Source organism: Peromyscus maniculatus, chromosome 1 (assembly GCF_049852395.1).
Source record: "Peromyscus maniculatus bairdii isolate BWxNUB_F1_BW_parent chromosome 1, HU_Pman_BW_mat_3.1, whole genome shotgun sequence".
NCBI classification, from domain to species: domain Eukaryota; kingdom Metazoa; phylum Chordata; class Mammalia; order Rodentia; family Cricetidae; genus Peromyscus; species Peromyscus maniculatus.
In genome coordinates, this window is record NC_134852.1 from 77311304 (window position 1) to 77335176 (window position 23873).

At 43.2% G+C, this 23873-nt stretch overlaps 1 protein-coding gene across 1 annotated transcript in view; it reads left to right on the forward strand.

Annotated features, from left to right (window-relative positions):
- Chsy1 (chondroitin sulfate synthase 1) overlaps nucleotides 1–23873 on the forward strand; it is a 68208-nt gene that overhangs the window by 3194 nt on the left and 41141 nt on the right. The window contains exon 2 of the mRNA XM_015994737.3: nucleotides 12390–12885. Within this exon, the coding sequence (XP_015850223.3) occupies nucleotides 12390–12885 (496 nt within the window). The remainder of the gene's footprint in view (nucleotides 1–12389; nucleotides 12886–23873) is intronic.

Consider the following 23873-nt stretch of genomic DNA (forward strand, 5'->3'; position numbering starts at 1 on the left):
TGGGACCAGTAACTGGCAACTTTTTTCTTCCGAGAATTGAGATCCAGGCGGAAGCTGAGAAGCCCTAGAAAGGTCCAGGAAGGTATGCTTGTCTGCACTGCAGTTACTTCAGTGTAGTGCTCTGACTGTAGAAGAGCCCCATTAGTATGTACTCTTACTTTATAGGCCTGCTCTACATACAGAGTGAGGCTGGGCCCCACTGAGAGACAGCCGGGCAATGATAGCTAATAGCAGACCCGAAACATTTTTGAAAGTAGGCAAAATGAAACTCAAAGTGTACCAGATAGAGACCAGCTGGAGCCAGCTTTGGTTGATCTGGTGTCTTCTAGCTGTTCTGCTCACAGGAGCGATCCTGACTCATTAAAACATTTAGGTGCACTTAGGTACAGTTCAGCTCTTTGTAAAACAGATGGGCTGCATGGCCCTTGTGGATCCAAAACCCAAGTCTGAGGGCACAGCAAGACAGATCTTTAGTCTGCTAGTTCTAGGGACAGGCTCTAAAAAGGGTCTGGTCTAGTGATGAGCACAGCAGAGAAAATAGAACGGCTGGGCAGGGTGGTGTCCTGTCTGTCTTAGGTGGTTGAGAGGCTTTAGGGAAAGGGGCCATTGGGTCAGATAGTGAAAGACTGTTGTGTGACTGTTATGATAGACACATTGGCAAAGGGAAAGCTAGATGCTGAGAGGCAGAAGCCAGCTTGGAAAGGAACCCCAAGAAAGCCATAAAAGAAGGAGCTGGGTCTGACTGTGCAGACTCATGTAATTGTATTCCAGGTGAATGGAAAAGCCACTTGAGGCTTTGAGCAGAAAGGGAGATGGGTAGCTGAGATTCTGTAGATAAATATAGAAAAAGATTCGCATAGACTCATCTGCAGAGTTGTCTATTTTTACTTCAAAATATGATTCATATGTAGTAATTTGTGCTAATTATCAACAGGTTGATTGGATGTCTGGCGTTACTGTGGTACATATTTCCTTCAATTTTTGTATTTTTTCTTAGTTTTTTTTAAACATATAGAAGCTAAATGTTCAAATAATTCGACCTGTCTTTTCCTTTACTGTTACTATTTTTTTTTAAAACTTGTATGAGTGTTTTGCCTGCATGTATGTCTGTGTACCATATGTGTGTGCTTGGTTCCCAAGGGGGCCAGAAGAGGGCCTCAGATCCCCAGAGACTGGAGTTATAGATGATAGTGAGCTACTGTGTGGGTGCTGGGAACCAAACCCGGGTCCTCTGGAAGAGCAGCCAGTGCTCTTACCCCCTGAGTCAGTTCTCCAGCCCCATTTTTATTGTTTGTTTGTTTTTTTGAGACTCACTTTGTAGTTCAGGCTGGCCCTGAATTACTAGTGATCCTCCTGCCCTTCATCCTCCTGAGTTCTGGTATTGCAAGTAAAGTCACTATAACCTGGGCCTGGTTTTTGTTTTTCCTCCTTAAGTTCAAAAAGTCACCCTCTCAGCCCTTTTGAGTTTTCAAATGAGACGGGGGTCTCACTCCCTTGTCCAGGTTGACCTTGAACTTGCTTTAGCTTCCAGGTAGCTAGGATTACAGCCAGTCCCCTGAGGATGTTCTTAAAGGAATCTTTCTTTTTCTGCTCTGCTCTGAGAAGGAAAAGACAGCCCAAGCCGCATCCGGTGGCTTGTAACTGCTTCAGCTCCAGCCTCCAAGGAACCTGTACTCATCCAGTTTAAAGTCTTTAAAAAATACCTTGCTAAGTAGCTAGGGATAATTTTGGAGTTTTCCTGCCTGAGCCTCTTGAGTCCTGAGATCACAGGCATGTTTGCTGGCATACCCAGCTCTTCTCCCCACCCTCATCTGTTTTTAATGCTCAGGACACTGAGCTTTGGTTGGGCGGAATAAGCCTGGTCAGGAAAGTGCTTGCAAGGTACAAGGCCCTGAGTTCTAGTCTGGGACTCAGGTACAGGGAGAGGACTGTATAGGATTTCTGGGGTTTACCGGACAGCCAGCTTAGCCTAACTTGTAAGTTCCAGGCCAGTGAGACTGTTTCAGAAGCAGACAGCATTCTTGAAGACGATGCCTGTTTCCCAGTCACGTGCAGCATTGCACACATACACACACGAAGTGAAACAGCACTGAGCTAACGTAACATATCACAGTTATTTGGGTCTTACTGACCCTGTCCTAAAGATGGGAAACAGTCGTCTCTTGGGTTCTTTTTTCCTTCCTCCGAAGATGTGATTGGTTGTGTAGGGGTAGTTAGCATTAGTGTGCAGATGAGTGTGGGAAGAGACACGCTAGCTTTAGATACAGGACTCTTACTCAAGATAACTTTGTCAGTTAATGGCCCTTCCTAATGCTTTGAAACTAGGCAGACTGTTCCTCTTGCCAGCCTTAATGAGCTGCTTCTTCCTAATATATCTCAGTAATTTCCTCACTTCTTGGGCTGAGTAAACTGTGTTTATCTTGAAACAGTTCAGTTGCCCTCTTCCACGCAGTTCTGTTTGGCAAATACTAATGTGGAAGGTGTTTACATGTAAAATCCAAATAATCAGCTTTTAAGTGTACTTTGGAGCATAACTAATTTCAAGTTATGAATTATTCGTAGAAAAAGACTGCTGTAAGATGTGATCCTGAACTGAGTGTAGTTTTCTCTCTCATGGTTTGAAGGTTTTGTGTGAGGATTGTGTGGTTGTCAGCAGAAAATGACACGTGTTCTTGTTCCACTGGCAGTCTGACTTTTTGCTGTCCGACTTTTTTAAGTTGTTAGTTATTGAAAGATTACCAATACTGGGCTTCAAGCCCTCCAGAGCCCAGTCTGGTTGAAGGAATGAAGACAGTGTTGATTGACAAGAGCTCACAAGGTACCTGTTGGAAAGTGTGCAGAAGGGCTCACACTTGGTGCCAAAAGAAGGATCAAGGGTGATCTCACCCGCACTCCAGCCCTCTCTTCCCTTCTGAGCCTTGAAGGATGAGTAGAGTTTTGAAACAGAGACATAGCAGGTTTTCTAAGTCATGAAGTAGCAGGAAATGGTAATGGTGGGTAATGAGGAAGGATGGTTCCTTGGAGCTGGGCTGTGAGCCCTGGGCATGATGGCGAGGACACCGAGGGCCAGGCTGAGAAAAGGCACCTGCGTGTTGTAGAATGGTAGAGTTAAGGGGAAGGTTTTTAGTGTAGATGGAGAGGGAGAGAGAGAGAGAGAGAGAGAGGGCGCAGCCAGAGGCATCTGGAAGAGTCTAGAGCACAGAGAGAAAGAAGTCGACTGAACATGGCCAGCAAGACTGGACCTGGCCAGGACTATGGCAGGAGAGGGGATAGAAAATATGGAAAACAGTCAGAGAAGCAGTGGGGGAGGGTGATATGAGACTAGCAGGGCTATAGAGAATCAATAGCTGGTAGAGGGAAGCCTGTGAGCTGGAGGGAGTTTAGGACAGGGAAGGAGGTGAGAAGAGCTAGGATGCTAGCCTGGACTTGGATATGTGTAGCAGGGACTTGTGATGGTGAAGGAGACTGGAGGCCAGCGTGAGCTTAGATATGCTGAGAGTCATCACAGACAGCCATTTGTCCCTCTGCCAGAGGAAGGGAGATGGCTCCTTTTGGTAGAGGGGAACTCCCGGGGAATACTGGCCTTTCTCTAACCACCAGAAATCATCCTGTAGTCCAGGCTGAGCCCATTTCTGAGTATTTGGACTACCTTTTGGAGATTGGGGAATTGGAGTCCTTTGAACCTGACATGTACCAGACTCAGGAACTTGAGTTTTGTAGAGCCAGCAGTGGTATTTCAGCATGAGAGTAGCTTGATAGGATCTGTGTTGGAAGTCCAGCTGGCGGTCTTGCTATTCGGAGGCTTTGTTAAGTTTGTTTCTGATGGTAATGGCCACCAGTAGGTGTGTGTGCAGGATTGGGATGGTAAGAAAGTTCATACAGGAGGGCTTGCTTTAGAGTTAAACCCAGTCATAAGCTGAAGGAGTTTTTAGGTTGCCAAGCCAGGCAGACAAAGGGTAGGTGGAAGTGGTTGAAGTGTGTGCAAGGCTGCCCTCCTTATCTGAGTGGACTGTTTCCTCGGGCTTATCAGTGCTCCTGTCCCCACTGAAAGAATTGGCGATAACCAGGAAGCAGGTGTGGGTGAGGTGGTAGGCTGGCCGCAGAGGCTGCAGAGTGACACCTGTCATTCTGCTGGGCTCGTGTTCATTAGCTGTCGGTCCTTACTGGACCTGCATTTCCTGTGGATAGCCATACTTGAGAGTCCTCCACTTGGTGAGAGTGAGTGGCTGCAAAGCAGCCCGTGATTGTTGACTCAAGGGTAGCTGGTGGCAGTTGATAAACAGGCTGATTCCAGGTAGCACCCCACAGCACCAGGACACTGATCTACAAGAGTAAGCCCAGGGTGGTTTTATTATTCACATAACTTCTCTGATCAAACTTTTTCCCTAAGGTTTGAAAACTTACATTTTGTTTATGTATACTCCCCTACCCCCAGCAAAGACACTTATTGGGACTAATGAGAACTGTAGCTCAGGGAAACACATGAACTTGAAGTATAAAGCAGCAGTGCAGAAGTTGTTCAGAGGGTTTGTGGTGCTCAGCTGGAGCCTGCAGGAGGCTACGATGCACTGTTTGTCATTTATGCTCTGCATTTTCATTCTTAGGTTTCAAAAAAGGTGTGTTGTGGGCTCTTGGTGAGCGTCCTCATTGTTGGTTGTGAACCTGGGCTCAGGACTGGCTCCTCTTAGTGCCTAGTAGTTGGAAATGCCTTCTGGACTACTATCCAGAGCACTGTTGAGGTAGGAAGTTGTAATCCACCCTGGCAGCAGTTCAACGGAGCAGGTGTTCCCCCCCACCCTCCGCCCCTTTTTAGGACAAGATTTTGGTATATAATACAGCCAAACTGGTTATCTTCCTGCCTCAACCTCCCAAGTGCTTGGATTGTAAGGTATGCATTGCTTTGCCCAGCAAAAATACTTTTTTATACTTGCTTTCCCAGCAAGTCTGTGTTTAAGGATCAGCAGTAAAGACTAATTTAGCCTTTAGAAATAATTTCCCCACTATTCTCTGTTATATTTTTCACTTATTTCCGTAATAGTTTGAGATTACTCATGTCTTGAGGACAGTAAGTCAGTTGACTTAAAAAGAGGAAACCATATGCCCGGAAACCACGTACTTACAGAGGTACTAAGAACATTTAATGTAGAGTTCCTAGTACTGAGATAGAACCAGCTCTGGTCTTGAGAGACAGCTGAGTCTTCACAGTCCTGTGATGCTCCGACTGACAGCAGAGAACAGCGTCTTCCTCCTGTACACTCTCTGAGAGGACTGAGGAGGACTGTGCCGCCTCAGACTGTGCTTCCCACAGAGCTGCTTTCCCGCCTTCTCCTTCGGTAGTGGGCCTGGAGGAGGATTTACTCCCAGCGCTTAGTGTCTGACATAGTTTTTACACTTAGCCCTCAGCAATCGGGCAGTTTCGTGACTTCTCCTTTTTTTTTTTTTTCCTCCTAAACAGTTTGCAGGTGAAAGTGGGCCACTGTTAGCACACGTGGGTGACATGGTGGTCTCAGGTCTGAACAGAGTTTGCTCCAGTTTGAGGGACACCTCCTAGGAGTGCTCCGGCTGTCCCAGTTTGCCCTGGCACAGAACAAGGAGAGCCAGCCCCTTCACTCACCAAGGGTTTACCCTTGCTTTGCTCTGGCTTACCTCCTCTTCTCTCTCTTTCCTGTTGTTATCTTGCTCATTTTCTCCTCAGGCATGCATCTTGGTTACTTGATCTTCAATTCTGTAGCAGAAAGGATTATATACATTACTAGCTAGTGTCCATCAATTCTACAAGGCATTCTGTCCTCCTCCTTAGACCCCAGCCACTCAGCCACAACTGAGGAGCAGTGTCGGAGGTGATTGTAGCCGTTCAGACTTAGCACTCTGTAACCGCAGGCAACATGGGTAAGAGTGAGTTTGTGGAATAGCAAGTCTCCCCACTTTTTTAATTACAAAAATTTGCATAACTATTAAACTTTAGAAATAAAGGAGAAACTCAGTCTTATGACACTTTTCTTTGATTTGCGTCTTGGACAGGTTATTACGAAATAAACTGTTCTGTATTTCTTTTTTTCTTGATACACAAAGCTTCCCCTGGGGAGTTTTTTCTTGGTTCTAAAGATACATCTCTGTTGTAGAAGGTGTAGAAAATAAAAAGTAATCTTTTCTTTTCAAGATTTTTTTTTACTTTTTTAGCAATTTAAACATTTTTTGAGATTATAACTACATCATTTCCCCCCTTCTCTCTCTAAACCTCATGTATGCACCATCTCTTTCAAATTCATAACCTCTTTTTTCTTTAAATTGTTGTTAACGTTTGCGCACGTGTGCGTGCGTGTGTTCCTAAGTACATAACTACAACCTACTCAGCCTGTATAATGTTACTTGTATATATATGTTTTTAGGGCTGACCATTTGGTATTAGGTAACTAGTTGGTTTGCTCTTCCCTGGGGAAGACAAATTACTCCTGCTCTCAACATGCCTCAATTGCCTGTAGTTATTTGTGTAGGGTTGAAATACCCGTCCCCTTCCTGCCATCCCCCCCACCCCCCAGTTCATGTTAGCATGGCTGTTGTTGTCCTTATTCAGGTCATGTTTAGGCAGCCATGTTGGTAAGACTTTACTTTATGTGTGTGGTTGTTTTGCCTCAATGCATGTCTGTGTACCACATACGTGCCTAGTGCCAAGGAAGCCAGAAAAGGGGCTGGTGTTCTTTACTGCTGAGCCATCTCTCTAGCCCCAAATTAAGTATTTTCTAATTACCCATTTAGAAACAATCACTGTGAAAACTTTAGGGTCAAGTTGTACATCATTTTGTGTATTTAGTAAGCCAGGATATATATATGTATAATCTTCCCTGCCTTTTTAGTGTGTGTGTGTGTGTGTGTGTGTGTGTGTGTGTGTGTGTGTGTGTGTGTGTGTGTGTGTGTGTGTGTTTGTGTAGGGGAATAGAGTCCAGGCCCTTGCACTTCCAGGCATACACTCTATCACTTGCTCCATTCTTAGCCCTCGTTGCCTGCTTTGTAAACTTAGGCATACGGTATGGATGCTTACCCAGGACAATGTCTGTATTGTAGATGCAGTTTTGCTTACAATGAAATTGAGTAGAAGTGGAGATGGACACAAAGCCCTAACTCAACACAGGCATTCTTTGGCCAGGCTGCCAGCTGTCCAGCTGCATTTCTTAGTTGTGCTTTAATGTGGTCCAGGGGATAGCTTTTAGAAACTTGGGGAGGAAATAGAAAGTTTCCTTGGCACTCTCGAGTTTCAGCTGTCTTATCTGGGCTGTAGAAGAGTTGGGTATCAGTCCATTGAAAATGGAGCTTTCTGGCAAGGACCTTTGCAAATGTTCTGTCATTTCCATTGAGAGCTCCAGGCAGCAAATGTGTTGATGGCCAAGCAGACATTTGCTTATGAAAATTCTGGAACTTGACCTGTTTTGATCACAGGAGGGCAGGCTTGCTTGCTCAGCAGCATTGCCTTCAATTTGAAATTATGAATGTCTTCCCTTCCTCCTCCTTCTCCCCCAGGATAGTGAAATGAGTTATGTTCCAGAATACATTCACTCTGTGGAACCCTAATTGAAAAGATCATAATTTCTTAAGATTGGAGGGTTTGCAAAGAATTCATGAGATGATTTTCCTCAAACCACCCTTCAATTAGAATAGAAAAGACAACATGAGGCTTGCCCTGGGTTACCTAAAAAGGACTGGATAATAATTGGGTGGGGCTACCGAAAGACGCAGAGGAGCTTTTAAGGAGGGCTTGAGGTTGGATTGTCTCTTTTTAAAATTAATTGCTTTCTCTTCTTGGACAAATTACACCATTTCAAGTCACAGTTGAGACATTAATCGCATCCGTGACGGCTGTGTTACTCGTATGTTCTGCATGCATTCTGCCTGGGGCACTGGGAAACAGTGCCAGGCAGAAATGAATTTCCATCTTCAGTCTAATATGAAAGAGCCTAGTGTTTTAAGTAAAAACACTTAAAATTTACATTCTTATTAGAATTCTACCTAAAACACTGTCTGAAGTTGAGAGGTAAACACAATTCTAATGCAGTACATGGCTTGAGGGTTTAGGTTTTTAGTCAGAAGGGTGAGAATTCCTTTCCATACTGCCGTCACTGCAGTGCAGTCTTAAATCTGACTGGTCCGTGCTCAGCCCACACTCTCCTGTCTCTTACTTCTTTCACTACCTTATTTGCAAGCTTCCGCCTTCCTTAGGAAGTCACCCTCAGGCCGTGCTGAAAGTGGAGTCAGGACTCATCCCAGCAGTGCGCTTTGGAGCCCAAGCACTGCAGAATGCCTATCTCCTTAATAGGCTGCTTCTTTGAAGACAGGAATCACCTTAGCTGCTGCATCTCCCCAGTAACAGACCCCTGGCTCCAGTATTTTCATGGCTTCTGGGGCTGGTTGCTCTAGTATTCCTTTAAACTTGGTCTGTTTAGTCAGCTCATTTTAGTGCAAGGCACACGACTTACTAATACTGATAGGTAAGTTGCTTTCAGTCACTGTCCTTTTGCATTCCGTCATAAGATGATGCACATTATTTAGCTCTGAGTTACATTTGTGTTTCAACACACAGGGCTTCTGACTTTTCCCTCTGAATAATTCTTTTCTTGTTTGGGCTTTGAGTAAATTGATTTTCTTCTTGTGCGAATTGTAGGGATATGGCTGGGCTGATGGACAGTTATGTGAGGCTCATCTGGAAGTGGTTTTTGTCCTTTGGCAAACACAACACACAGCATCTGTAAGCCACTCGCTGTATAGGAGGGGCCAGTTCTCATTCCATGTGTTCACTGACCTCTGTTATATGCCAAACATTGTGATTATTTACATTTTCAAGGAATTAGTGTGACTGAAAGAAAACAAGGAAGCCCAAACATTAGTGTGTAAGGAGAGCAGAATCAGGGCAACTTGGCTTAAAAGGACCTTGTACAGACATGATCACAAGAGTACCTGTAGATTGTCATACATTCTGTATGTTGTAGGCATGTGCCAAAGGACTTGTCCCTTTATGGATAGAGTTGGCTTTTCCTTACATTAACTGTTCATCTATCCTGTGTTTATTTTACCCTTTTTGCTTCATTTTGCTTTTGAAACGGGATCTCACTATGTTGCCCAGGCTGATCTCAAACTCATGGTCTGAAGTGGTCCTGTCCTACATCTGCCTCCTGAGGAGGGATGATAGCCACGTGTTACCATGAATGTATGTTTTTTTTTTTTTTTACAGATTTATTTTTATTTTATGTGTATATGTGAGTCGGTCTGTCTTTCTGTCTCTCTCTGTCGTGTGTGTTGGAGGCTAGAAGAGGATCCCTTGGAAGTAGAGTTATAAACAGTTGTAAGCTGCTCTGTGTGGTGCTGGGAGCCTGACCTGGTCCTCTGAAAGATAGCAAATGTACTTAACTACAGAGCTATTTTTTCAGCTCGCTATTTTTTTTAAAATTTATTTAAAAGAGCATATCCTTTGTGAAACTGAAATATAGTACCTGGTATAGAATCTGTAATGTGGTAAGAGTTCTCTATGACATTTGTTTCATGATTCTTTCTTAAAGAGCTGAGTGGCATAGAATATCCAGCTGTGTTAATATCAGTACGCAGGCATTGGGACAGCATTAACTACAGTGTCTCACGCATTCTAAGATATGCTTTTCCAGACTCGGATGTCCCTGATACAGGGTGCGGTTTCTAGTTTTTGATTGGCTTACCATTAGCAGTGTTTGCTGCTGGTAAATGAAACGGTGACAGACCTCGCAGCTGATACCTAGATAGGAGAAAACCATATATAGTCAATCCTTGGACTTTTTGAGAGGAATTTGATAGAAAGTTTTATGCAATTGAATGTTTTCCTCAATTTGAACGAGACAGTTTGGTTATTTTTATTCCCTACATCTTGATTAGGAAGTTAAATGAAAACTAGTCTTTTGTTTTTGAAGTATCTCATTTAAAATTCTAAAAACAATTTTAGAATTTCAGTTTTGCAAGATGGAAAATGTTCTAGAATTGGATGGTGGTGGTGGCCAGGCAGCACTGAGTGCTGAGTGTGTTACCTGTGCACTTGGAGGTGGTTAGGATGGTGATTCTGTGTCATGTGTGTGGTACTTCCAGTCTCCTGTACTGTAGAGAAGTGTGGAAGTGATGTCTGCCCTACCTCCAGCTCTTCCGATTCCAGTTTCCCTACTTTTTTTTTTTTTTTGGCAGAGTTGCCCTAAGTAGCCTAGACTGCCCTCCAGCCTGCTCTCCTCCTGCTCACTCTTCTGAGCACCGGGAGTACTGTAGACCTGGCCTACAGTGGTTTTTAATGGTGCTTTTCTCCCAGTAATCCCCATTAAAAATGTGTGTAGGTTTAGTTGGTCCAAGCCACCATTTCACTGCAGAAATACAGTTGTACTGCTTAAATAAATTAAAATTTATGAAGAACTTGGAAACTGAGGGGAGGGGACAGAGACAGCGAGACTGGGAATTGAACCTCTGGCCTTGCACATCCTGAGCAAACACTCTACTAGTAGTCTGTATTTGTAGTTCAGGATTTTATTTTCTTCTTCCGGTCCTACATTTGACAGGGTCTCACTATATAGCCCTGACTGGCCTGGAAATTAGCTATGTAGATCAGGCTGACCTTGAACTTGCAACGATCCAGCTGCCTGCCTTCAGAGTGCTGAGATTAAAGATGTACACCGCCATGCTAGGCCTTGATTTTCTTAATATTAAATTTACTACAAATTGAGCAGCTCTGGTAGGGAAATTCAAAATGCTCTAAAATATGAAACTTTGAGAGCAGTGCTCAATTCTACCAGTGGCAGGGCTCAGGACACTTGGCTGTTTCAGTCAGGGGATACATGACTCGTGAATCTATACACATATTTTAAAATGTGAAAAACTCCAGATAAAGGCTATTCAGCCTGTATTTCTTTGTTCTCTTATCATGTTTTTCTGGGAAGTAGTCCATATAAATGAATGATTATAGCTAAATTACTTAAGTTCTTAGCAGTAGCCTGAAGCACTGGGAAGGACTTTATGATTACCTTAAATTAGTTCTTCGTAACTGGACACTTTGTTTCCATTTCATTGATTACTGATCTACTTCTGTCTGGCCGAAGCCTAGCTTCTTTGCTTTCCAGTCCGCACCGGGGATTCCCTTTTCTTCTTCTCCTGCGCTGTTCCCTTTGGTGCCTTCTGGAGCTGTCATACCATAGAGGACCCCTTCTCTGGTGGACCCCACCTTTAGTTCAGTTGAGGTTTCCCTCCATCTTCCCACATAGCAAACTGTTGTGCTCTCACCCCGGGTCAGCCTTAGCATCCTGGCATTTACCCTGCCTCAGGGAAGCATTTTCTGTTCTGGCATCCTCTGTCTGTGTGCTGCTTTCTTTCAGAACATGTTCATGCTGATAGTGTGCGCATGCACATGTGACCCTCCTGACAGTGTCTGTCTTGGGGACTGCCCTGACTCCAGCTGTGGTTCAGTTCACCATTGCATCTGTCTTGGGGACTGCCCTGACTCCAGCTGTGGTTCAGTTCACCATTGCATCTGTCTTGGGGACTGCCCTGACTCCAGCTGTGGTTCAGTTCACCATTGCGTCTGTCTTGGGGACTGCTCTGACTCCAGCTGTGGTTCAGTTCACCATTGCATCTATCTTGGGGACTGCCCTGACTCCAGCTGTGGTTCAGTTCACCCATTGCATCTGTCTTGGGGACTGCCCTGACTCCAGCTGTGGTTCAGTTCACCATTGCATCTGTCTTGGGGACTGCCCTGACTCCAGCTGTGGTTCAGTTCACCCATTGCATCTGTTTTGGGGACTGCCCTGACTCCAGCTGTGGTTCAGTTCACCATTGCATCTGTCTTAGCACTTGAGGAGCTTTGCAGCAAGATTTGTTGACTGCAAAATTTGATTTTGTGGTCACTTATTTATTTATTTATTTTTGCATTTTGTTTACTTTGTGGGAGTATATGGGCGTGTGCATGCAGGCTTGTAGAGGTCAGAGGGACAGCTTGTAGGATTCAGTTCTCTTTCAACCACATGGGCCCTGGAGTGAACTTGGGTTGGTGATGAGACGTGGCAGCTTGCGCCTTTACCACTTAGCCATCCTTACGAGCTGAGGAGCTTGTCAGTAGAAGTTAATGAAATCCAAAAGTTGACTGACCAACCCAGAGCTTGCTTTAGCAATTTAGTTATCAGTTGTAACTAAAAGTTAGTGACCCTTTAAGACTTCACCCTCCCTGTAGTTGGGGTTCTTTTGAAAATGAATCTAGACTTTGTAATACTCAATGGGGGCTTCCGTTAGAAGAGGCAGGCAAACGCAAACCAGATGTTAGAAGCAGTCACACAGAGATTCAAATGAGTGGATACATTCATTTCTGAAAACAACTGTCCTCTAATCACTATTTATTTTATTTCCAGAACATGGTCCAAGACAATTCCTGGGAAAGTTGAATTCTTCTCTAGCGAGGGTTCAGATACATCTATACCCATTCCCATAGTGCCACTGCGGGGTGTAGATGACTCCTATCCACCCCAGAAGAAGTCTTTCATGATGCTCAAGTACATGCATGACCACTACTTGGACAAGTACGAATGGTTTATGAGAGCAGATGATGATGTTTACATCAAAGGAGATCGTCTGGAGAGTTTTCTGAGGAGTTTGAATAGCAGCGAGCCCCTCTTTCTTGGGCAGACAGGACTGGGCACCACAGAAGAAATGGGGAAACTGGCCCTTGAGCCTGGAGAGAATTTCTGCATGGGAGGACCCGGTGTGATTCTGAGCCGGGAGGTGCTTCGGAGAATGGCACCACACATTGGCAAGTGTCTCCGGGAAATGTACACCACCCATGAGGATGTAGAGGTGGGAAGATGTGTCCGGAGGTTCGCAGGCGTGCAGTGTGTCTGGTCATATGAGGTAAGAGCAGAATTCTTTACAGGGGAAAACCCATCAATTTTGCTTTTGAGTTCGGGATCAATCATAGGAAACTAGCAATATGAGCCTCTTTAGGGTTAAAGTTGGTATAAATTATTAGTACATGTTTTAGCCTGAGTTTTAAGTTTTTAAAATTCTTATTACCCTGATTTCCCCTGGCCTTTAGAGCATGTCTTCTGTACTTCTGATGTCTTTTTAAATAAATAATGGTACTCACGGTTTGAAGAAACCTAGGATTTACTGATGGTCATAGTGACATTTTTCCATGACACCTAGAATCATCTGGTTTCTGTTGATTCCACAAGACCTTCTGCAAGAGCATAGGATACTTCCTTGTTTCCCATTTCCCGAAGGCTTGCACTTTCATCTGGTCAAGATGACCTACACAGATCAGAAACTTACATGTTTTGAACTTATAAAATGGTTAGTGATGAGAAATTGGTCAGGAGCTTTTGGCTTTGCATTTGGGAGCTAGTGTTGTAGCACAGCAATATGGCATGTGCTTAGCATACCTGAGGGCATTGCCAGTACCAAAAAGAAATAAGTGACTATTACAAATCTTGACCTTTTGTCTATAAGCTTATACAGTCATTCCTTTCACATTAGGTGGCAGGCAATTCTGAGTTATTTTAACACATGAAACCTTTATGGGAGTCTGCTTACCAGTATTTTCTCTTTTATAAGTGGGCATGAGTTAATTTTAGGCTTTCTTGTTATATTGCACATGTGTACCTCTTGTCTGTAGTTTCAAGATCCAGTAACAGCGGTGTGGTAGTTGGATGTAATTGGCCCTCATAAGCTCAGGAAATGGCACTATTGAGAGGTGTGGCTTTGTTGGAGGAAGTGCATCACTGTGGAGGCAGGCTTTGAGGTCTCATATATGCTCAAGCCACACCCATTGTCTCAGTCCACTTCCTGTTGCCTGTGAGTCAAGATGTAAGAACTCTCAGCTCCTTCTCTAGCACGCGTCTGCCTGTATGCTGCCTTGCTTCCTACTGTGATGATAATAGACTAAACTTCTGAACTGTAAGCAAGCCACCACAATTAAATGTTTTCTTTTATAAGAGTTACTATGGCCAGGCAATGGTGGCACACACCTTTAATCCCATCATTCGCGAGACAGAGGCAGGCAGATCTCTGTGAGTTCGAGGTCAGTCTGGTCTACAGAGTGAATTCCAGGACAGGCTCCAAAGCTATACCAGAAAAACCCTGTCTCAAAAAACCAAAAAATTAAAAAAAAAAAAAAAAAAAGAGTTACCATGGGCATGGTGTGTCTTCACAGCAACAGAAACCCTAACTAAGACAAGCAGCATGAAATGGATTTGTTGTGTTTAGTTTGGTTAACTATTGATGATTATGAAGAACAGAAGGAATTGCTAGGCCTTTTGCCCAAAGCAAGAACTCGCCCTCCTATTCGAGCTCTCAGCTCTTTCTGAAACACTTGAGGGAAGTGCTGTGGATATCGCTCTGTATGCTGTGAATGTGTTGCTCTGATTGGTTAATAAATAAAAGGCTGATTGGCCAGTAGCTAGACAGGAAGTATAAGTGGGACAAGCCGAGAGGAGAATTCTGGGAAGGAGGAAGGCTGAGTCAGGAGTTGCCAGCCAGACACAGAAAGCAAGATGTGAAGGCAGAACTGAGAAAAGTTACCAAGCCACATGGCTAAACATAAATAAGAATTATGGGTTAGTTTAAATGTAAGAGCTAGTCAATAGTTAGCCTGAGCTAATGGCTGAGCAGTTTTAATTAATATAAGTTTCTGAGTGATTATTTTATAAGTGGCTGTGGGGTCCTTGGTGCTGGCGAGCACAGGAAAACTTCAACTACAGGGAAGGGACATGCTTTTGCCCATGCTTTCCTCCCCACAACTTGCTATTAAATGCCCTCCAACCTTTTGTTACTTATGCCTAAAGTTTTAGGGAAGCAGACATTTTTAATGTACAGGAATGTTCTTCATACAGCAAGAAATAATCTGAGGGAATGAATCTAAGTACACCAAGCTCTTCAGTCCATTCACTTTATTCTTCTAAGACAAAATTCTATCTACACAGCTTCCATTCTCTTCTTATACTTAGCTCCTCTCTGTCCCTTCTCCTCCTGTCCTCTCATAGTTCTAAGTTCTTTCCATCTCATTCTCATCCTCTCCCTTCCTCTTTCCAGCCTCGTTCCTTCCTCTCCTCTTCCCCGATCTGTCTCTACACTACAATCCAAAATGCTCTGTCTGCTCAGTAGCTTGGAAGCCTGTGTCATAGCTTGATGCACCTGGTTTCTGAAAGCTCTTTTGTTCTGAGTTAAAATGTTAAAAGAGGAGGTCTAGAGATACCATTTGGGCTATGGAAGAAAGGACTAAGCTTAATTTTCACAAGAGTCACAGGTTTGTACCTAACATCTGCCTTGTCCACCTGGCCTAGGTAGTGTTTCCATATGGATATTTACCTTTCAGGAGACCAGCAGGTGATCTGGAATGCTATTTCTGTCTGCCATTTGTCTTTGGATGTTTGAGAGAGGTAACTCAGATAAAATGCACTGTTAGAAGTTCTTAGAAGAAACAATTGGGAAAGCTACCATAGAGCACAAGAAAATCATTGCAGGAACCGGCTAATATAGATCTAAAAGCGAATATCACAAAGACTCCTTGAGGCTTGGCCTTTTCCTCTAGAAGAGCCCTGCTTCTTCAGGTATAGCCTTTGCTATAGTCAGCTGAATTCCTGCTTCATATTTCTGTGGCCCACAGCATTTGTATATTTTGGAATGTTTATTTTGCTGACATTTTAGAGGACAAGCTTGCTTTCTGTTGTTGTTTTGAGACAGGCTCTCCTTGGTAGCCCAGGCTGATTGATGGTGAGCCTGCTCTGTAGCTAAGATGCCTTGAACTGCTGCCTTCTGCCCCCACAATGCAGGGGTTACAGGTATAAGCCACCGACCATTCCCAGCTCTTTTGTGTGTGGGTAGAGGACAGGGTCTCACTCTGGAGTATAGGCTGGCCTAGAACTCACTGATTTCAGGCTTTGGCCATCACTCCCACACAGTTTTAATTTGAGAATCAAAAAATTATTGTGTCTTGATGTAGATTAGTATCTTATAGGTACTACTGGATAAAGTCAGTATCTTGAGTTAGAGCAAGAACTTTAATTTAACGTCAGTGCGAGATTGTTGGTGTAAAGGGGTAAGTTCCCATTCATTATGGGGTAATCTGACATGAAAGTTGTAAACAGCATGGCTAGGGATACCTGTGACCATCGATATCATGGACACTTGGACTTTACATCTTGTAAGTAGTTTTACTGGCTCAGAGGATCTGGCAGGTGTTGCCCTCTTTGCCTAGGGAGCTGCATCAGTAAGAGCAGCCACAGGTGGCTGTCCCCAGGAATGTGGGGCAGGCAGGCAGGCAGGAATGTCCCTGCCACTGTGCAGTTCTTTAAATGCATTGTGATGACACTGATTTTCCTAGATTATATTGGCAGGCTCTCCCCTGGGCTTGTGCCAGAGCCTCCTCCCTTCAGCTGTGCTGAGAGTTCTGTTTTCTGTGAGTTGTCTGTTCACAGTTTTGGCCCATGTTTCAGATGGAACGCTGTCTGTTTTAGGATTTTGTTCAAGTGCTTTGTTCTCAACGAAGTATCTTCTAGACTATGTGCTTTGTCTTTTTCCTTCACTGAATTGTAGAATTTTAAAAATTGGCCACTTGTGAGTCTAATTTATCATAACCTAACTTTGATGGCTTGTGCTTTTTAATGTTTTTATTTCTTATTAATATTTGTGGGTGTTTGCCTTCATATGTGTCTATGTACCACGCATGTACTTTGCTCATGGAGGCCAGAAGAAAGGGTTGGATACCCAGAACTGGAGCTGCCATGTGGGTCCTTGAAAGAGCAAGCAACCAGTGCTCTTAATCATACGTCATCTCGCCAGGCATCCCCTTTTTAGTATTTTAAGAAATTGTTCCTTTTTTTGAGTCACACAGATTTTATCCTGTGTATTTCTGTGCTTAAAATTTTACCCCTTTACATATAGTTCTTCATTCTCATTTTAAGAAATACATTATGGAACATTTACCAATCAATCAGTCTGCCTGATACCTGCACCCTTATCCCATCACTAAGAGATGCCATGCTCAACAGTTAGGCATGATTAATCCTTCCTTAAACTTCCCATAAGATAATTATGTTAAGCTTGGAGTTGTGCAAAGTACTTACTTTGCTCTATTGTAAGCTTAGCCAGAGGAATAATTTTTTTTAATTGCCTTGAAGTAGAAATAATTTCTCCAGTAATAGCTGTGTAATTAAAATGACTCATGAGGAACAGTTGTCAAAGCCAAAACTCAGATTTATTTATAAGCTTATTTTTTTTATTATTGCTGGTATTTATTAACTGCCTTTTAAGCACTTGATTTTTAAATGATTTTAGTTTCACAGAGAAGTTAAAGGAAAATAAGAACTGGTCTAGAGGCTTAAATGCTGGTTAAGTCTGGTGCCCTTCACATGGGGGTGGACACCGTTACCTCACATTACTAGGAGTTTCTGAGATACAGGGTTGAAGAGTTGGAAAAGTGATTTTATCTAGACATATGTATAGACTATTATTATAGTATTGTTTTAAAAGAGGAAACAAGAAGGAAGTTGACCATAGGAACATTCATTTTAACTTATTAGTTACCATGTACCTTTAGAGAAAATAGGAGCTGTACATATCCAGACAAATGGAACAAGTAACCGGCACGCAGACCTCTGTATCATTTTAAGGGAGCTTGACTGGAAGCACAGGTGTTTGGGGTGGAAAATAAGAAGTGCTGGTGAAATGTGGAGATAAAGATGGCTCTGACAACCTGAAAGGTTTATTGACTTGTACAATTGGTGCTGTTCATATAATTCAGAATTCAAAAGTGCGGAGGGTTTGCAGGGCTGAAACTCTCCACTTCTGTACCACTGGGTTCCCTCCATGAATTAGCTACCCTGGGGCATCCTTACAGACATGACACATACAAGCTGTTAAGTTTATGTATCTTCTTATCAAAACTCATCTTGGGGTGGCATAAACATAACATGAAACAGTGAGAAATTAAGTATGACACCTCATAATGCTGATTTTAAATTTAAAAATAGTACAAGAAAGGACAAAAATCAATGCTGGTCTTTATAGGAAGACATATCGGCAAGGGAAGTTAGAATTTATAGCAAAATATATGTAAAGAAGAGGACTTCCTTACTGATCTGGCCTGCTTATGAAAGGATGTTGAACATCCTTGCATCACACATCACACATCTGAAACTTTCTAAAGTTACTAATGGAAGGAGTGATGTCTCTTGACTGCTGGGTGTCCTGGGCATCACTTGTGTTATTTGTGCCTTCATTTCTCATTTAGGATGTCCATTCACCTCACCTCCCTGGGAACTAGCCTGTCCCTCTTCCCAGTGGCTAGACTAGATGGTCCAGACACTAATGCAAATGGATAAATATGGTTGTTATTGACTGAGTTGACAGGTATATTGAAAAAGTGACCCGGTTCTATGCTGTATGTTCCTCAAAGCCTAATACTGAACTTTTTGAGGTAGAGTCTCAGTATGTATCTCTGGTTGGCCTGGAACTCACAGAGATTTGCCTGCTTCTGCTTCCTAAAATCTGGGATTCAAGGTGTACATGGCCATGCCTAGACTGTGAACCATGTTTTTTGGTGTTGTCCTTCGGTAAATTTGTTGGCTCGATTTCTAGCCTCTGATGGATTCGAATGGCACATTTTAGGGGCTGAGGTGATGGCATAGTGAACAAGGCAGTTTTTGTGCAAGCATGAAGAGCTGAGTTGGGACCCCCAGTACCCACGTCAAAAGCCAAGCGGGGCCTTGTATTTTTGTAGTCCCAGAGCTGGGGAGACAGACAGGAGAATCCCTCAGAGTTCCTGGCCAAGTAATCTAGTTGGATCAACTAGGTTTGGCGAAAGACCCTGTCTCAAACGCAGACATGTATGCACGCGTACACAGAATCTACCATTAGGAAACCAGAGCAGCAGTGAGAGGACTGACTAGCATAAGGAAAAAGAGGAAAATTGGAGACAGTGAGACCAGCCATTGCTCTGTGGACTCTTAATTTCGCCTCACTATTAGAGAATGCACTTTGTGTAGTTGTTAGTATTTTAACTGTGTTGAGACCGTATGACTCAACAGAGTCTGTCTTGGAGAATGGTCCATATGTATTGAGAGTAATATGTCTTCTGCTGTTGGCGAATTAGGTTTCTATAGATCTGTTAGGTTTAATTTAAATGTTCACAGGGACTAGAGAGGTGGTTCAGTCTGTAAAGAGCTGTCTGTATAAGCATAAGAACCTGAGTTCAGATCCCCAGCATGAAATAAAAGCAATACTAAAAAAATATAGGTGGGAGAGTAATTAAAGAAGACACCAAATATGGACCTCTGGCATCCACATGTGCACCTATACCCAACGTGCTTATGTACACATGAACACACACAAAAAATGTTGGCCAAATTTTCTTGGGTTTTTTTGTTGTTGTTGTTCATTGTTACTGTTGATATATAATTCTATCTATTATTGAAAATGAAACACACACATATACAAAATGTTGACCCAAATTTCTGGGTTTTAGTTGATTTTTTTGTCTAATATTCTGTCCATTATGAAAGTAGAACATTAGAATCTACTATTACTGAATTAGTCATTTCTTTCATTCCTTGTTAGTGTTTTCTTTATTTTGGAGCTTGTTTTTAGATGCATATGTTTGATAATTACATCTTCCTGGCAGAGGGGTGCTTTTCCCATGGTAGAGTCCCATCTCTGTCTTTGTTACAGTTTTGCCCCTTCTCTCTTCTGCCTTACTGAGCATCCTTTGTGTTGTGTGTCTCTTTCCTGCGCTGCTCCTTTAAGACTGGCTCTCCACAGTGTGTGGTGTCTGTGTTCATCCTTGGAGTTGCTTGAGATTCTTGTTTGCGTGGTCTGGTTTTCCTCAGTTTGGGGAGTTCCTCAGCCGTGTTTTTCTAACTGTTCCTTCTGTTACTCCCCGGCTCCCTTCTGCACATTTTCCTTCTGTAACTCCCATATGCATGTACTCAGGCTCTGTTCATTTTTGTTCATTCTCTTTTCTTTTCCTCACACAGGATAATGGGACCTGTCTTGAGGTTCACTGATGTCTCTTCTGCCTGTTCAAATCTGTTGTTTTTCATTTCAGGTATTGTACTTTTCAACTCCAGAATTTGTTTAGTTCTTTTAAAAAGCAGCAATTTCTTATCTCTAATAGCATCTCCTCAGAAACATTCATGTATGGACTGTTCATTCTTATTTATTCACATGTTGGTGTGGTAATTGTTGGTATCAGAGTCCATCCCTCACTCAGAGTGCCAGAGCTAGTCCTGTTGTTGTGTTTGATGAGCCCTACCTGGTTTGTTCAGTCCTCAGCTGGAGCTACTCAGATGCCTACAACCAGTAAGTCTTGTACTCTGCTGAGGAGATTGCACATGCATGAGTCCATTGCACATGCATGAGTCCATGCTTGCCCCAAACCTATCAGACAGCTGACAGCTGCAGAGCCTCATGACCAGCCAGAAATGAGAACTTCCTGAGGATATGTACAACCCTACATGGTTATGGTCTTCTAGATTTCCAGTATATTCATGGGAACTTTTCAAAGTTTCTTGGAACTCTGTTATTGTGAAAGGGCACATGCCAAGGCACGTGAGTGAAGGCCCCAGGATAGTTGTATGGATCCATCTTTATGTTAGGTATGCGGGTTCATCTCAGATTGTCAGGCTTGCGTTGTCAGGTACATCATTACCCACTGAGCCATCTTGCCTGCTCCCCCCTTTCTTTTTTGAGACAGAGTCTCTTATATAACTCTGTCTGTCTTGGAAATCACTGTAGGCCAGGCTGTGTTCGAACTCACCTAACCCTTTTCCTGAGTGGTAGGATTAAAGGCATACACCACCATGCCTCTTTTTTGTTTGTTTATTTGTTTGCTTGTTTGTTTGGTTTTTAAGATTATTTGTGTGTGTGTGAATGTTAACTGCATGGATCCTGAGATCTGAACTTAGGGCCTTATGATTGAGCAGCAGGCACTCTTAACTGCTAACTCCCCCCTCCCCTTTTGTTATTTTGTTTTTTCAAGACAGGATCAAGATGTACGTGCCCTGCTGTTCTGCTGCCTCTGCTCTGCTGTCATGGACCCTGACCCTCAGGAACCATCGCCCCATATTAGATGCTTTCTTTTAGGAGTTGCCTTGGTCATGGTGTTTTATCACAGCGATAGAAAAGTAACTAAGACAACCTTAGAAGGCATAAGCTGGAGCCCAGAGTAGCAGACAGCAGAGTGTGTGGTCTTAAGACAGCAAGGTGACCAGCTTGAGAAGTGACGCATGGAGACGCCAGAACAGCACAGAAATTGGACATGGCAGGGCTGGGAGGGCTTTGGTCACAGATAGGTCTGGCCTTGAATCATGGTGCTTCTCATTTAACTGTGGTCTTGTGAAACAAGTTACCTAACTTCCCCAAACCTGAATTTCCTTCAGAATGGGACAAGGGTAGAAATTGCCCATGAAGGAGTATGGTTTCAAGGATCATGATGATGTGTGTTATCGTAACTAGAGCAGGATAAGAGTTAGTTCTCTCAGATGAGAGGGCTGGTCAGGGTATCCTTGGGTATTGGAAAACAGTCATTCAGAACTCATCCCAGGAGAGCTCTGGTTATACAGATTTTGACGTGTATGAACAGGTGTTTGACTCTGCTTTGTAAAAACAGCATTGAATGGAATCCCTCTTCTTAGACTTGGACTTAGAACCTTTAATTGCTTTGGCTCTGTAATTTGCTGTCAAAGTAAATCTTCAGTAGCATCTCTGAGATGGTGTGTAGGTGGATTATGCTTGAGAGAAAGGCAGGCTGGTACGTTGTTATCATTCTTGAGTCTGGCTGACGTGTGTTAAAAGTGTTTAAGATTTATTTCTTAATCACTATTATTGGAAGGTCATCATTTTGCCTATTCAACTGTTTTGTGCAGTTGACAAGAAAGTTCTTTAGCACACTAAGAGGAGGTAGGATAGACCCATTTTTTTTAATCTTAAAATATAGCCCAATGGCACTTCCTGTATAGTTGAACATTTGAGACCACGGGTGTTACCACTGGAATTTCTCCAGCAGAATGTATAGCCTACCTTTTAATATGTACATATTCAAAGTCATTTTGAGATAACAGGAATAAAGTGATTCCTGAATTCTAAGACTTTCTTATCAACGTGAAAATGAACTTCATACAGAAAAGTGCTTCAATGTCTATTTGACAAATCAGCAGTCACCAGGACAGAGCACTTCAGACTGCAAAGGAAAGCAAGGAGAGCTGGGCAGCAGTTGAGAGGAGCACTATGAATTAGGGTGCACCGTAAAGGGCTTTAGCAGTCTGGGTCTCTGTTTTCTCTAAAGATAATTGGATTTCTGGAATATTCCAATGTTAGCATATGTATTGTTAAAGCAAGTACCTTTTTAGATTGCTTCAAACAAAGTAACTGTGATAGTGTCCCCACTTTTAAGAGGCTACATGGCAACCGCCAGTTTAAGTTCCTAGTTCTGATATTTAGTCATTCTGGTTGATGAGTTAGCATGGCCAGTGAGGGACAAAGGCGAGAATGAATTTGACGGCGTGGTGGTGGTGGTGAAGGCAGTGTTGCCTGGAGTAGGGAAGTCGGGGGAATTGCTTAAGGTTTAGAGGAGTGTTGTAAGTTGATGTGTCTCCGTCTTGTGCAACAGAGGAGCTGTCATCCTTTTATACTCAGAGAACTATTTTAGGGGGTAATGGTGTTTTGGAAGTGTGTAGAACTTAATATTTCATTGTTATTCCCATTTAACCCTTGTCCTGGGTAGCAGAGAGAGAGTTTGACTTTGGTTAAAAGTATAGGAAGTATTGCCTATAATTGGGTTGGGGGAAGCCAGACTTGGCACCAAATGTTCCCCTGGGCTGTGCTTTGTAAGGTCCATGGTATCTATTTGCGTTCCTTTCTTCTCTCTGAGCCATGATAGCCATTGTGTGACCAAATAAAAATGAGTGAGAATGAAGGGCATTAATCCCTGAGTGACAGATGAGAAGACATCAGTCACAGGAGGGGACAAGCAGAGTCTTGACATGACTTTTCTCTGTTGACACTTGGGCTCACCATGTAGCCTCGGCTGGCCTTAGATTCCCAGTTCTCCTGCCTCCGCCTTCTGAGGGCTGGTATTACAGGCGTGTACCACCACAAAGTTAAAACTAAACACTTGTTTACGTGGGATATGTCAATCCCTCTGAAAACTCAGCTTTTTAGACTAGCTTCTAAGTAACTTAAAGTTTATTTATGTGACTAGTTACATGTTTAAGTAGTTACAACATGTGACTTACTGTGAGTCCAGCATCCACCAACAGAGTCACAGTGGTATGGCATGGCCATGTTGATTCTCTCCAGTGTGGTGGAGTGTGAGGACAGCTCACTTCCTTGATGTTAAATCTATAACCTCAGATTAATCAGGACTAATCTAGAAACTCAAGGTATAAAACTTCCTCCAAGACACTTGATCAGGGTTTCTTCCAGTGTCAGGGTCATGAAAAGCAAGGAAGGATGGAGAAACAGTGGAGCCATGGGAGCCATGAAGACTCCATCCAGTGTGGGGCTCTGGAGTGGAAGAAGGGAGAGCTGGTGGGTTGACAGTCTACAGTTGAGTGATGAGTGGTGTACGGATGTTAATCTCCTCATTTTGATGTTCTTGTCCTAGTTAAGTAGAGTGTGAAACAGGGTGGGAGGTGCCCCTCTCTGTTTACAACTCTGTAATTGGAAATGGTTTCAGTACATTTTTTGTTCTGTTTTAGTGTGTGCGCATATGTGTGCCAGCCATGGTGCATGTGTGGAGGTCAGAGGATACCCCATGGAGTTGGTTCCCCCTTCTACCCTGTGTGTCTCAGATCCCAAGATCCCATCAGACTGTGTCAAGTGCCTTTACCCACTGAGCCATCTCA